Genomic DNA, 15,150 nt, shown 5'->3' with positions numbered 1-15,150 from the left:
AAAAGGGAATGTGCTGCAACTACAGCAGGCAGAGGTCCTTTGACAGAAAAGCAGATGAGTACACTCCAGTCTCCGCAGAGACACGTGGTTAGTATAAGCAGAAGCCGTTGTACAAAGGATTACCCTGTACAGAGGTAACCAAATCCTAAGAAAACCCATTGAGAGCCAGACAGAGAAGACCTCACAAAGCTTTTCCCCTTGACCACTCTCCCCCTCCACACCTATTCAGATCAAGGGAAAATTTACCCCACATCTGGTGCATAGCAGTGCTACCAGGTGTCTGCTATGCATGGATGCCTTCCACTTCCTCGGCCCTTTTCAACGATTCTGTCTTGGTTGTTGGAGTTGGAGGCAAACTTAATCTGTGCCCCTATTCATCTCTATACCAGGAAGAACAATCAAGGTTCCATATGAACCCAGGTACCCCCATTGACTTAGTGGGACAAGATCTCTTGGGGTTTTCAATACAGTCAGTGTATGGAGGAGGGCTTAAACTGAAAATCCCAGATCTCCCTGTCCCCTTGCTTTTCTTGCGCTCCAGCCCTTCTAAAGGAGAGCCACTGGCTTTCCCTTGACCTACTTGGGGCCTTAGGGGAGACTATGTCAGGAGATCCCATCGGTAAGGACCACCTGTCCCATCTTGCACCAACAATATCCTTTGCCCCATGAGGGGACTTACCTCATAAGGATCAGATCTCCTTACAGTACCCTTACCCTACCAGTCCCCAAACCTGGAAAGCTTACATATGAAGAGAAACAAGTTTATCACTTTGTTCAAGATCTCAGATTCATTAGGGGCAGCTAGGTGGCACAGTGGATAGAGCACCAGCCCTGGATTCAGGAGGACCTGAGTTCAAATCCGGCCTCAGACACGTAATACTTACTAGCTGTGTGACCCTGGGCAAGTCACTTTAACCCCATTGCCTAGCCAAAAAAACCCCTCAGATTCATTAATCCTTCATGGTCCTCGTATCCCCTATGGTCCCCAAACCCGTGACAAGTCTGTCCCACCAGCTCTGTCCTAATTCTCAGTTGCTGATTTGTGCTATGGCTTTTTCAACATCCCATCCACCCAGATAGCCAGTTTTTGTTTGCCTTTACCCTCAAAGAAGAACAATACACCTGGACCTGTCTCCCTCCCTATCATCTTTTCTAGCCAGTTACAATGAGATCTGCAATTCTTCCACCTTTCCCAGGAATCCACTTTGTTCCTCTGACCTGGCTTTGTGTTAGGAGGATTCCATAGCCCTTTTGATTTCTTTGCACAACCTAGGATAGAAAGTTAGCCATTAGAAGTTCCAGGTGTCTCTCTCCCCTCGATTCATTACCTCTGGTCATTTGGTGCCTCTCACCAGACCAGATACACAGCATTGCTCATTTAGAGCAGCCTCAGACCAAGAAAGAGCTATGGGCCCTTTGGGAGCAGCAGGCTTCTGCTGCCTGTGGGTCCCAGACTACTCCACCATCATGCAGCCATCTTTTTATCTGCCATGTACCCTCATTGATTCAACCTATGAACCAGGGCATTATTCAAAATGTGGAATGTCATTACCTAGAAGATTCCCTGAGGTTCACTGATAAATTATGAAGGCAGGCGGCCAGACTTTCAATCTTGTTACAGCATAAAAGATGCCATTTTTAATGTTGCTTATGCTAGGAGTTCTGTTACAAGTGGAACCTTGAGAGTCTGGAGGAAACTGTGGCCACTGGAAATGTTTTCAGAAATGTCTTCAAAGGAACTTGAGGGTTTGGGGTGGGGAGTCCTTGGCACAGTGCCATGAAATTATGAAAGAATCCTCTCCCAGTTGACAAACCTAAGGAAATAGACCAGTGAGCTGAAGGTGACATTGAGGATACAGTTACATTTCATATCCCAAAGATGATAGTAAATACAATGATGACTTTGGGGAGATGCCTTTTTTGCTTTTGATGCAATTCTTACAAGCTTGTAGAAAGGCAATCCTGTTACATTCCCCAGGAGCTCATACAGTTGCATGTCTGGTATTCTATATATTTTGCAAAGATAGAAGTTGATAACAAGGATTTATCTTAAAAAAAAAAACAGCTCCTAAGCTATGTCAGGAGATAAGTACAGTTTCCTCTTAATCTGCATCCTCACTTGCAAAAGTGATTGGTCACAGTTAAGTGTCTGAGTGTCATAAAGTGATAATTGGTATTTGTTAGGTATTTGTGATCTAAGTACCCACAAAATCCATGGTGCTGCATAGTGTCATGAGATAGCCAATTACAGTGAGAATTTATGCATATCCCCATCTGCTTTAAAGAAGCCCTTATTCAGCTTGGAATGTACCTCTCCTGTACTATATCTCACCCTACTTTTCTGATTCTTTGAATGTGGGTAGCCAGCCAAGATGTTTGATATGTATGATAAGCAGAATTTTTGACTGGCATTCAACATAATAGATAGCTAATGAGTTTTTATACTTGAATTATGTTGAAATTTCCAAAAAGTACTTTGAAGCTTTTAAATTTTGTTTTAAAAACCTGGATAAAAATATTGAGTTGAAAATTGGCACTGAAAACCTAGAAGGTGATTTAAAAAAAATTGTCATGATGAAGGTATTTTAGGTCTAAAGTATTAAAGAAAATGGATGAAATATGCTTAGTGTATTTTTCCTGCAAGGAAGAAGCATTTGTATTTTAAAGTTGGCAAAACTGGAGAATAAATTGGTCCTTTGCATGTTGCTTTGAATTTTCATTACAATCTGATTGAGTCAGTACAAAAAAAACAGCTTGCTCTATTGGGTGGGGGTAGTCTTCACACCTCTCCCACTATTGTATTTGTGTGTCTCTTACTGGGAAAAGAGTTAAATATGGTTTACCAAATGGAAATGAAAAATAAACTTGCATCATGGGTACAGCTTACTAAAATTCTGTCGTTGAGGGATCATTACAAGGGTGGGAAGAAAAAAGTTTTGACACCATGTATATGTGCATATATGTATTTAGTATTTGTGGGTCATGAATTTTACATTAACTAGTAGTTAAAAATAAAAAATATATATATTACCCAAAGAATGCTTTTTCAGTTCAGAGATAGACAGCAAAATTAGGTAGAGGGCAGGGGTGTTTTGGAGTTTTGTCTGTAGAATCATAGAATACTTAGGACCCAATTTTTTCACCTAGAGATGATCTATGGATCATATAACTATCCAAGTATTCTAATATGTTTTTGCATACAATACATGTTTATGGGGGGGAGGTATGTGAATATGGATCACATGTAGATTACAGGTTTTCAAAGAAGATTGTCGTTGTGGTTCAGTTTCAGTCGTGTCCTACTGGACTGGTTTGCCATTTCTTTTTCCAGCTCATATAATAGATGAGAAAACAGAGGCAAACAGGGTTAACTGACTTGTCCAGGGTCACACAGCTAATAAGTGTCTGAGGTCAAATTTGCACTCAGTTCTTTCTGACTCCTGGCCCTGCACTCTATCCACTGTGTCACCTGGCTGCTCTCAAAGGAAATAAATCAGATCAACTAAGGGTGGAACCCTGCAGGGTCCAAAATGTAGAAGCTGTTTAATAGTGGTAGCTACTAGAATGAATATCGGTTCAGATTTTAGAGCTCATTTTACAGATGAGGAAACCCGATGCCCAGCAAGATTAAATGTCTTATTCAAAGTCACACAGTAAGCAGCAGAGTTGAATTTTAAACTCCAGTCTTTGGAGCCCAGATAACTAAGTGGTACAATGGATACAGCACTGGGCTTGGAATCAGGAAGACCCATTTTCATGGGTTCAAATCCCATCTCAGATACTTACTAGCTGTGTGATCCTGGGCAAGTCAGTTAACCCTGTTTTGCCTCAGTTACCTCATCTGTTATATGAGGCTGTAAAAAGAAATGGCAAACCACTCCAGTATCTCTGCCAAGAAAACCCCAAATGTGGTAAGACACAACTCAACAACAACTTTGGACCCTAAGTCCAGTGCTTTCCACTGCACACTAGTGGGTTCTGTTTCAAGTCCAACAAGTTTTGACATTTTTGTTTTTTCCTGTTAGTCTATTGTATACAAGTTTTCCTTGGACAAATGGAGTGATTCTTTGTCTTTGGCCTTAGAAATTGCCAAAACAGTCATGGTGAGGGGAGTAATGAGATTATACTAATGGTCTCAGTCCAGCTTTTCCAGTTTAGTCTAATGTTGCTCAAGGCAGCCTTCTGCAGGCCCCTTCAGTGTCCCAAGACCTTATTTTGAGCACACAGGGGCTTTATTAGAAATCATTAAGGCTCTGAAGCATCACCCAGATGATGGTCACCCTCAGAGCAGGACTAATAATCCTCTTTGCAAGAGGAGGTAGTTACTTTTCCAATACCCATCTTTCCAAATCAAGCTGGTTCTAACTTCCTGCCCAGTAGATTTAAGATGGGAGTTCTCATTAATACAAAACCCATAAATAATGCCGAAGATATTTAATAATGGTCTCTGCAAAATTTAGAAAATGAGAGTTCAGCCTTTGAATAGTCCCTAACTTAGAATTTTTACTTTAATCACCTGACTTTACCTTGGAGTGCATTCAAAGAGCTTTCCATGATAGTGTCTCAGCCTCATTTCAGTAAGCTGTTATAAGTAGGAGCACAGCCAGTGTAGTCCCTCATCCAGGGGAACCAATCATTTTGAATGTTAATGAGAACTTGGAGTCTCCACAGAAAGGGAGGAAGTAGGGGATGGGAGTGGGGGAGGGGGCTTTAATAAAGCAAAGGGGAAAACTACCAGAAATGGGAGGAGGGAGACTGGCTGAAATCTATAATGTTGCTTTGCATTCAACTCTGGTGCTAGATTGTTGTGCAAGGAATAATGTAGAGGCCATCCATCTCCCTGTAGGTCATTGCAGTTGAGATGAATGGATGTAATAATTTTAAAACCAAGGCTCAGATTTGTATAATATCTTGAGTAACACAAAAAAGACTTTATTATTATTAATCCTCCCAGCTAACAGGAGGAAGTTTCTGTTCTGTATCTTCATGCAAAACTTGGTGAAGTCCTGTCCCTTCCCCAAACATCTTCACCTCCAAACATGCCTCTTAGCAAGGTTCCCTCTCCTTTTGAGGATACACTGGGCTACTTGGACATCAGTTGTATCTATAAGCCCCATTTTAGTAGTAGCTGAAACTACCCCAAAAAGAAACTACAGATTTACCCAGCTCAGATTTGTCAGAGAAACCTGGAAGGATTTGAAGGTACCTATTTAACCTTTCTCAAAGACTGGGTAAGTGAGTCAAGCAAGGGGAGCTGAAGAGACCTGCCCAACTGAAGGACAATATTTGCCAACAGGGGAAAACAATGGGGTCCTAAAGTTACAACTTAACCCTCCAACCCACATGAGTCCCCTGAATAACCCAGAACAGAGAAGACTAGGGTGGAAGGGAATGCCACTATGGCATGTCAACTAGGTGTGGGTAAGATAGTTTGCCCACAGTGATAAAAAGAACAGTGCTGTGCCCAAGAAAACTCCTAGGAGCAGTTGTCTCAAACAATGGTGGCAGCTCAGATAAACCAGTGGCAGTCACATAAAAGCTATTTATTTACATCAGTATTCAACATAAAATTTTTTTGTAAAAACAGCATTATGATTCCCTTGGTCTATACTAATACAGAGCTTTCCTTAATGGGGAAAGATTGCACAGTTAAGACTAATTCCTCTGCACAGTTGATTTCTACTTCCTACACCAGCCTTTTAGCTATGGTTGCCAAGTTCTCACACCATTGACCTGGATGTCTGAAGGGCATAGGGCAATAATCTTGTAAAGATTACAGGTACATTTTTCCATGGATGTAAAGGTTTATAACTTATGAAAACCTTCTGTTGATGGAAAGCTTTCTCTAGTGAAGGAGAAGAGGGGAAAGCAGAGACAGGTAAACAATAAATTTTTGTGGGGGGAGGGGACCAGGAAGGGATCCTAATTGTTTTTGTTATATTCAATTTTTGTTAAAAATCAATGTCTTCTAGAGCTGGAGATGAAAGCTGACCTCTAGCAAGTGACAAATGTTTTGTATTCAGTACCAGAAAGGAGAGGATGGGGTAGTGGTGATTAAGTCCACATATCCCATTCCTTCCTTTCTGGTCTTTTAGATCCTCAAACTCTTGTCTTGTTTCAACTGTGTTTGGGGAGTTTGGATGAATTTCGTTAGGTGCTTGCCATGGTTGTGAAAATGACAACTGCTATTTGGATGACAGGACAAAAGAAAAGAATTCAGTTCTCCTCTCACCAAAACCTTTCCTGATAGAAAGTAGCTATGGTGTGGATAGACATTAGAGAAAGCACTTAATCTACCTGTGGCATAGAATTTGTTGTAGCCCAAGCAACAGAGCTCTGTTACTATGGGCTCTCCGTCGGGATGTGGAGATGTTTGTCCTACAGAACCCTTTGTTGTAATGCGACTTTATCCACAAAGGACAGCAGAGGTGGGCTGCGACTAGAACAAGCCCTTATCCCTTTAGGAATATTTGGTATTAGATATCTTTTTCCAGAGCAAAGTCTTGAGGTTACTGAGCACTAATGAATGGTGCACCTCCATCTGGCTGGCCAGGCCACTCAGAGTCATACAGATTTGGAGCTCCTTTTGGAGCTCATCCTTGAGGTCTGCAGGAGTGCCTGACAACAGGTAATCCTTCAGCAAGCCACACACTTTAGCTAGGTTAGGTTGGATCAGGTCACTCTTACACTGCTTCATGAGCTTGTCGCACGGTGCCATGCAGTCCTGGCCATAAGTGCAGTCAGCGTTCTGCTCACAGTGGCGGCCTTTGAGAAAGGCCCGGACTGCTGCCTCAGGGGCCACCTTTCCCAGGTCAGCCATCTTAAAGTCGTACTTGGCATTGTAGCCCACATTGGCAGAACTAGTCTCACAGATGTAGAAGACCCCATAGGTGCCATGAAAGACCTCTTCCACAAACTCCAGAAGGCCAATGGCAATCTTGGCCCTTCGAGGCCAAGCTGGTGCAAACCACTGCTGGACGATCCTGTGGATAGCAGAGGGCAGCAGCGGCCTCAGAAAGGGAGGCACCTCGGTGCCATACAAGGAGCTGTGGGGGATCTTCTCCGTGAGGTAGAGATCTCCACAGTGTCCTAGGAGTTTGGATGTATGCTCCTTCTCATGCAGGGACAGCATGAGTAGAAACTCATTGAGCTGCAGCAGGGCCCAGATGGACTTGGCTCTGCAAGAGACACTTTCCCGTCCTGGTTGACATCTGCCATGGTGATGATCTGGCCAACCAGGCCAGTGAGAGAAGGCTGATCTCCAAGGTTAGCCTGCCAGATGGAACCAAAGAAACCAGTTAAAGCTGTGCAATGGACAAAAGCCAAGAAGATTAAGAAACCACTGGGCAGGGCTCTGCCTGGCTTCCCAGGCCCTCCTTAACTTGGTCCCACCCAACCTATCAGCCTGTAAACAAGATTTCTTGCATGCTTACTGTGAGCAGGCCCCTGTCCTCAGTACTGTGGGAGATGCAGAGGTTAAAAGGAGGGACTCTGATCTTGTGGCATTCATAGTCCCGTAGGGGGAAAGGACAAAAAACCCACGGAAAAAGTAGATAATGCTACACCAGACTGCAAGTCCAGATAATTGGGTTATAGCTCTGCCAACCCATTCACTTACTGAATGGCTTTGGATAAGTCACTCCCTACTCCTCTCTTGGCCTTCGTTTCCTCATTTGCAAAACAAGGATATTATACTAGATGATCTTTTTAAAAAAAATTTTTTTTCAATATTCGTTTATTTAAAATTTTGAGTTCCAAATTCCCTCCAGCTGCTCCTCCACCCATTGAGAAGGTAAACAATATGATATCAATTATACATGTGAAATCATGCAAACAATTTCCATATTAACCATCTTGTAAAAAAAAAGGCAAGAAAAATAGTTTTAAAATTATACTTCAGTTTGCACTCAGTTCATCAGTTCTCTCTGAAGGTGGATAGCATTTTTCATTATGAGTCTTTTGGAATTGTCTTGGATCACTATATTGATCAGAGCAGCTGAGTCTTTCATAGCTAATCATCATAGTAGGCAATATTAAATGTCTCTTCCATTTCTAACATTCATAAAATGCTCTCTCTACCACACCAGGGAATTTTTTTCCAAGATCTCAAAAATGTGTTTAGAATGGACTGCTCTTAGAAATCCAAGCTATAAATAATTATATTTTCACATGCTCCAAATTTCTAATAATTATAGATAAACAAATATAAATAATTCTGAAGTTCTAGCTCACACCCATTGGATTACCAAAAAGGAAAAAGACAGAGGGCTGACAGGCACGTAAACGCACTGTTGGTGGAGCTGTGAATTGATACAACCCAGTCTGGAAGGCAATTTAGAACTATGCCCCCAAAATCACAAAACGGTGCATCCCCTTTGACCAGTCACTACCACTGCTAGGCCCATATCCTGAAGTGATCAAAGAAAGAGCAAAAGGACCCATGAGTACAAATATATTTATAGCCACTCATTGTAGTAGGACAGGACTGCAAAATCAAGGGGTTGTCCATTAGTTAGGCAATGACTATATAAATTATCATCTATGAATATGATGGAATACTATTGTTCCAAGAGAAATAATGAAAGAAGCAGTTTCTGAGAAACCTGGCAAGACATGAACTGATGCAATGTGAGGTGAGAACTAAGAGAGAACAATTTATACAACAACACTGTAAAGACAAACATTTTGAAAGCCTTAAGAACTTAAGGTCAATGCAATGACCACCCATGATTCCAGGGGATCCAATAATGATGGATACTATTGACCTCCTAATATAGAAGTCAAGGATGCAAGATGTGGAATAGATCTGTTTTTTGACATGGCTAATGTGGGAATTTTTTTTAATAAGCATACTTGTTGCAAAGGATTTTCCTTCCTTCTTCCCTCCTTCCCTCTCTCCTTCCTTCTTTTTCTCCTTTCCATCCTTTCCTTCCTTCCCTCCTTCCTTCTTTCCCTTTCTTCCTCCCTCTCCTCCCTCTCCCCCCCTTCTTTCCTTCCTTCTTTTTCCAATAGAGGCAAGGAAGTGGGAGAGACAGATAACAAATACTTAATTGAAAAAAAAATAATGAACTACTGTTGGGAAAGTGCTTCCCCTAGATTGCCTCATTCCCATTGTGTCCCTATAAGGCAGGTAGGACCAGAAGTGATTGTGCACATTTTAGTAAGAGGAAAAGTGGCAGAAAACCTTGGACTAGCCCTCAAGACCTACCGGGGTTCCAGTTCCAAATGTGACACTAACTCACTGTATAACCTCAGGTGAGTCCCGTTACCTTATTGGACCTCCATTTCCTCATCTATAAAATGAAGAGGTTGAACCAGGTGATTTCTGAAGTTTTTTCTAGCTCTAACAATTTATAAATCTGCCTCCCCAGAAACCACCCAATCAATGCTGGAAATACTAGATGGACCTTTTTGCCTCTGATGATTGGCTTTGTTTAGGTTCTGCTGACACCCAGTCAGCGTTGCCAAACATGTGCTGGGAGATAGATGAAGGTTAGAGATAGAGACAACAGGGGGAAGAGACCAACATCAGATGGGACAGAGGAAGAACAGGTCAGAGAGGGAAAAGGTCAGAGACAGCGGAGGTTACAGTTGGGATTGAGAGTGGGAGATGAGTGCATTCTCAGAGCTTGCCCCAAGCACAAACACAACTAGCTCTGCCCCTGGACCTGGGCTCTTTAGGGCACAGAGCCCTAAACCCAAGTGCCCAGGGTCAAGTGCTCAGGCCTTAATGGAAAAACAAAAGACAGATCTTCAGCCCTCACAAATCAACTAACTTTGAGAAAATTCAGAAGCATCTCCCTGAACTCGTCCATTGATGTGCCTCTTGTTGGCTTATCAAACAGAACCAGTTCTCTTCGGGGGCCTGTGTCGGGATTGTTCTCAGCTTTCAAGGCCTCTGTGATGCCACATTTGATGATCACCGCTTTCCCCTTCCACACCCCACTGTACACCTGGTACAAAGGAAAAAAGAGCTGAGGAGCCATCCAAGTAGAAACGTTTTCTCCCTTCACACCCACCAAAGTAGGCCTTAAGAAAAAGCACCTATGAGAATCATTGGATATATTCCTAATAATTTCCAGCTCCACAGCTGAATGAGGAATAAATAAGGAGTAATAAAGGGATAGCTGGGGCCATCAGGAATACAGATTCTCCTGGGTTTTCTTCCCTTTCAGTGGGCAAGTAGGGATATGGGAACTAGATAGTTTAAACCTCTCAGTCCAGAGAACCTCCTTCTGTAGCCTTCCTTTTTCCTGCTAGCATCTAGTAAGGAAAATAAAAAGACAGCAGGCGGCAATCTCCAATGCAAATCATTAGGTCTCCAGCCCCACAAGGATCACGACTTGGAACAGCAGTCTATGATTAGTTGAGTATCCTTGCTACAGTATAATGAGGCTCTTGACACAGCATTGGACAGTATGACATGGGCTTTGAGTTCCTTCTGGCAGTGAGCTATATAGTCTCTAATTAGGATCTTACTTTTGGTCAGTGGCATGAAGACAAATTATATAAGGTAGTCCTTGCTGAGAGTGAAGAATCCATTCAGCTGAAACTAGGGGTTAGTTTTGTGGCCAAAGTCAGGTCTCAGTCTGTGTCTGAGTTTGGGGCTTGGTCTGTTTCTGGGATTGGGAGTACAAACACATGGAGATTAAATCACCGCCTTCAAAACTTACTTCTGTTAATTTTAGTCATCCCAAGAAGCTGAAGGCAAAAGGCCAAGGAAATCCTTTCAAATTCTGACACAGTCTTCCATCACCACCCGCATCTATTAGGGACTGGGGACTTTTTGTGCCTTAGGTATTGATCTTTTCCCCATTTGAAATGCCTCCGATCCCCAGCTAACTTCTTTTTGTAGACAACTTTGGCCTGAGCTCTAGTGGCCCCGTCTTGCCTTACCTGCTTCGTGGGAGATGGGGAGAGGCACTGCTGGAACACCAAGGTGTGCTCATCACACAGATCGGAGCAGGCAGAACCAGAGATGATCCCCTTCTTGTACTGATCACACTGGGAGGAGAGAAGATGGGGGGGGTGTTTAGAGCAGTAGTAAATAGTGACTACATTTGGATTATAGCCAAGACTAACGGAGGAGGAACAAAGCTCACTATTCCAAACCTCCTATCCCAAATGAACACATCCTCTAGATCCCTAGGACATTTTCTGGGAGAATAACTCACCATCCCCACCCTGTCCTTCTCTACCTCTGAAGCTTTGGCCTTTCCATTTCCCTGCCCAAAATACCCCTCCCCACCCCCTCTGCTTTTTCAAAAGCTAACAGTCTCTTAAGACCCAGACTAAGTGCCATTTCTTCCCAAACATCTTCTTTGGAGACCACTCAATCAGAAAGCATTTATTGAGTATTCACTACTGTGGTATAGGCACAGGGAATAGAAAGACAGATGTATAATAATAGCCCCTGCCCCAGAGAAGCTTCGATGCTATTGAGAGAGACAATATGTACAGATAATTAAAACAAAGAAAAGAGAAAGAGGTGAGGAGCATTAGCAGCTAAGGAGTCAGGAAAGGACTCACGTGCAAGGTAGCACTTAAGAGTTAGTCAACAAGCGTGTATATGTGTGCCAGGCATATGCTAAGTGCTGGGAAAACAAAAAAGGCAAAGAAACAAAAAGAAACAAAAAATGCCACAGTCTTTGCCCTCATAGAGCATATATTCTAATGGGAGGAGTCAGCATGTAAATAAGTAGACATATTCCAAATATATACTAGGTAGATACAACAGAGACAGAGGCAGTAGCTACAAAGTAATTCAAAAGGGGAAGCATTAGCAGCTGAGGGGACCAGAAAGACCTCCTGCAGGAAGTGGGCTTTGATCTGAGTGTTTAAAGAAGGCATCGAAACTAAGAGTTAGAAGTGATGGGGCAGAGCACTATGGAAATAGCCACTCTGGAGAAAAGAGATGGAGGGGTCCATTCAAGAAAGCTAGGAGAGCTAGACTGTAGAACGGTAGAGGCAGGTAAGGTTTGAGAAAACTGGAAAGGAAACAAGGGGCTGGGTTATGAGGAGCCTTAAATGCCAAACAGAAGACTCTATTTCTGATCCTAGAAGTAAGAGGGCATCACTGGAGGTCACTGAACAAGGTAGGGAGGGGGGACCTGATCAGACCTACTTGTTGGAAAAATTCTCTTGACAGAGTGGAGGATGGATCTGGAGCAGGGAGAGACTTGTAGCTAAGAGACCAGTTAGAAGGCTAACAGTAGGTGCTACATAAATGCTAGCTATTATCATCATTATTTATATTTGTATATTTATTTATTATATTATTTATTTACTATTACTATTGTTTATCGTGAGTTGTGTGTGTCCAATCTTTCTGACCACAAGCTGTGTTATGCTTTGTCTCCCCTACAAAGGGGAGTGCTGAGTAAGTTCCAACTGGTAATCTGATTGGCTAAAGGATAAAATTCTGAAGTAGGCAAGACAAAGAAGGGTTAAAGGAGAGAGGAACGGTAGGAGGAAGAGAGGAGGTATGGAGGTTTAATAAGGTCAAAAGAGAAAGCAGTTTCAAAAAGAAACAGGGCTTGAGGCAGAGGTCCCTGGCATATGCCACCTGGCAGTGGCTGACACCCCCAGGGCTTGAACCCTGCTGCTCATCACTCTCCACTTTCCTGGAAGATTCATGTCAAGACCTTGATTCAGAAATAGGAAGATATTCTTGGTCCAGCTATGTTACTGGCTCTGGATATGACAACATGCAAGGGCTGCAAGCTTTCTGTTCCTCTGTTTTCCCATCTCTACTGTGGACACAATTTGTTTAACTTTCTATTAAGCATTCGGGGAGCTGAGTGAAGGTTACAATGACTATTTTAAGGCATCATGATATTGTGTTTCTGTGGAATTACTTGCTGGCCAAGAATACCAGAAAGTAACTCAGGTTCTACATCCAGCAAATACATTGTTCAATGGGACTTTCATCAGAAGTAATTTTTCAATTAGACATATTTAATTATAGTGGTACAGTGGATAAAACTGCATCTTGTCAGAACTGTTTTGGGAAAAATAAACCGTGAGGCCCTGAACTGGTCATTCTTGCTTCTTGGGAGCCTTTCAAGGGGGAGGAAAACGGCTAAGATTGGTTGTTGTTCATCCTTTGCTCCTGAAGGGCATCAATGACATCGGGAGGGTGATGCCTTGACCTGCAAGTGAATTGGATTTAAGTGAGGCAGGGCTGTGCAAAGTCATCAGCCCCACTCTTCCTCCAGAGTCATCAGAGTCCAGTAACAAGAATAGGTCAAGATGACTGGAGATGGCCCCAGTACAGTGGGAGACCTTGGCCTTTTCAAGCCGAGGTCTTTCCCAGGTCTGTTTGTCCGAGGCAATACCCATTCAGTAATTAAGGTTAGGTAAGAATGGAGGCAAAAGACCTAGTTAGCCTTCACAAGAAAATCAATTTGGGAGGGGGAGACCCTCAGAGTTTCTCAAAAAATAGAGATTGCCCAAGGATCAGCCTCAGGGGAAAACCTTGTTTGAACCTTTGAGGTGAGATAGATAGTATTATATGCCCTGATATGGAAGTGCTTAAGAAGAAGGTTCTGTTACTTACTACCTTTTAGTGGCTCTACCAAATCCTAAAATATAATAAACAATGCTATAGGACAGGCCTGTACAACCTGTGTCCTGAGGCGTGGCCTGTGAAAAATGTAGAGGATATTTTTCTCTACATCTTTCAAGGGTCACCTGAAATCCTTTGGCAGGCCCCAGATTGTGCAGGCCTGTTATAGGGAAACCCCTGAGTAGTCAAAACTTTACCATCCTCTACTGTTCACCATCAGGGGCACCTGGTGGCTGGGCATCTCCAACTGCCTCCTGCACATCTTGAAGTAGATGCCCCATAAATATCTCCAACTCAACATGTACCAAACAGAATTCATTCTTTTCTCTCCAAAATCCCCTCTGAACTTCCCTATTGCTGGTACCACCATCTTCTCAATTACTCAAGGCTTGCAACTGCAGGGTTATCTATAACTCACTGTCACTCACTCCACATATCCAATCTGTTCCCAAATCTTGTTTTTACCTTCACAACATCAGTCACATATGTCCTTCTCTCTTCATTCACATAGACACCAGCCTGGTTTTGGACTTGGTAGATAGATAGATAGATAGATAGATAGATGGATAGATAGATAGATAGATAGATATACACACATGCATACATGTATATGTATATATACACATAAATATACACATACATGTACATATATACGCATATACATATATACATATACATACATGCGTGTGTGCGTGTGTTTGTGTGTGTGTGAAAATACACCTCTCACCTGGGCTATCATAATTGGTCTCCCTGCCACAATTCTCCCCCTCTTCCAGCCCATTCTCTGCTCAGCTATCAAGTGATTTTTCTTTTTCTTTGTTTCTTTTTTTTTTAAGGCAATTGGGGTTAAGTGACTTGCCCAGGGTCACACAGCTAGTAAGTGTCAAGTGTTTGGTCTAAGGCCGGATTTGAACTCAGGTCCTCCTGACTTCAGGGCCGGTGCTCTATCCACTGCTCCACCTAGCTGCCCCCAAAGTGGTTTTTCTAAAGGAAGGGCTGAGCATGTCACTCCTGCTCAGTGAACTCCAGTGGCTCCCTATTACCTCCAGGATCAGATGTTAACTTCTTCATTTGGCCTTTAAAGCTCTTCATAACCTGGTCTCTTCCTACTTTCCAATCCTCTTACAGATTTACTCCCCTTCACTCTCTATGGTCTAGTGACATTGGTCTGCTTGTAGTCCCTCAAATATAACACTCCACCCCATCTCCATACCTTTGCACAAGCTGTGCCCCATGCCTGGAATGCCCTCCCTCCTCACTTCTGCCTTTTAGCTTCCTTATCTTCCTTCAAGACTCAGCCCAATCTATTGGAGAATGGCTAAACAAGTTGTGGTATACGATTGTGATGGAATACTACTGTGTGTAAGAAATGGTGAACTGGTTGATTTTAGAAAACCATGGAAAGACTTGCATGAGATAATGAAAAGTGAAATGAGAAGAACCAAGAGGATGCTGTACACAGTAACAGCAATACTGTTTGAAGAATACTTGTGAACAACCAAGTTATTCTGAGTATTATAAATGCTCAAATCAATTACAAAGTACCTAGGAAGGAAGATGTTATCCACCTCCAGAGAAAGAAC

At 42.6% G+C, this 15,150-nt stretch overlaps 1 protein-coding gene across 1 annotated transcript in view; it reads right to left on the bottom strand.

The window, feature by feature from the left end:
• Nucleotides 1-5,522: 5,522 nt before the first annotated feature.
• DIPK1B (divergent protein kinase domain 1B) overlaps nt 5,523-15,150 on the bottom strand; it is a 47,181-nt gene continuing 37,553 nt past the window's right edge. The window contains 4 exon segments of the mRNA XM_020981910.2: nt 5,523-7,176; nt 7,179-7,272; nt 9,777-9,953; nt 10,897-11,004. Coding sequence (XP_020837569.1) covers nt 6,461-7,176; nt 7,179-7,272; nt 9,777-9,953; nt 10,897-11,004 — 1,095 coding nt within the window. The 3' untranslated portion in view covers nt 5,523-6,460.

Source organism: Phascolarctos cinereus, unplaced genomic scaffold, assembly GCF_003287225.1.
Source record: "Phascolarctos cinereus isolate Bilbo 61053 unplaced genomic scaffold, phaCin_HiC Scaffold_2;HRSCAF=192, whole genome shotgun sequence".
Taxonomy (NCBI): Eukaryota; Metazoa; Chordata; class Mammalia; order Diprotodontia; family Phascolarctidae; genus Phascolarctos; species Phascolarctos cinereus.
The sequence above is the reverse complement of the archived record's forward strand: the minus strand, read 5'-3'. Positions and strand labels throughout refer to the sequence as shown.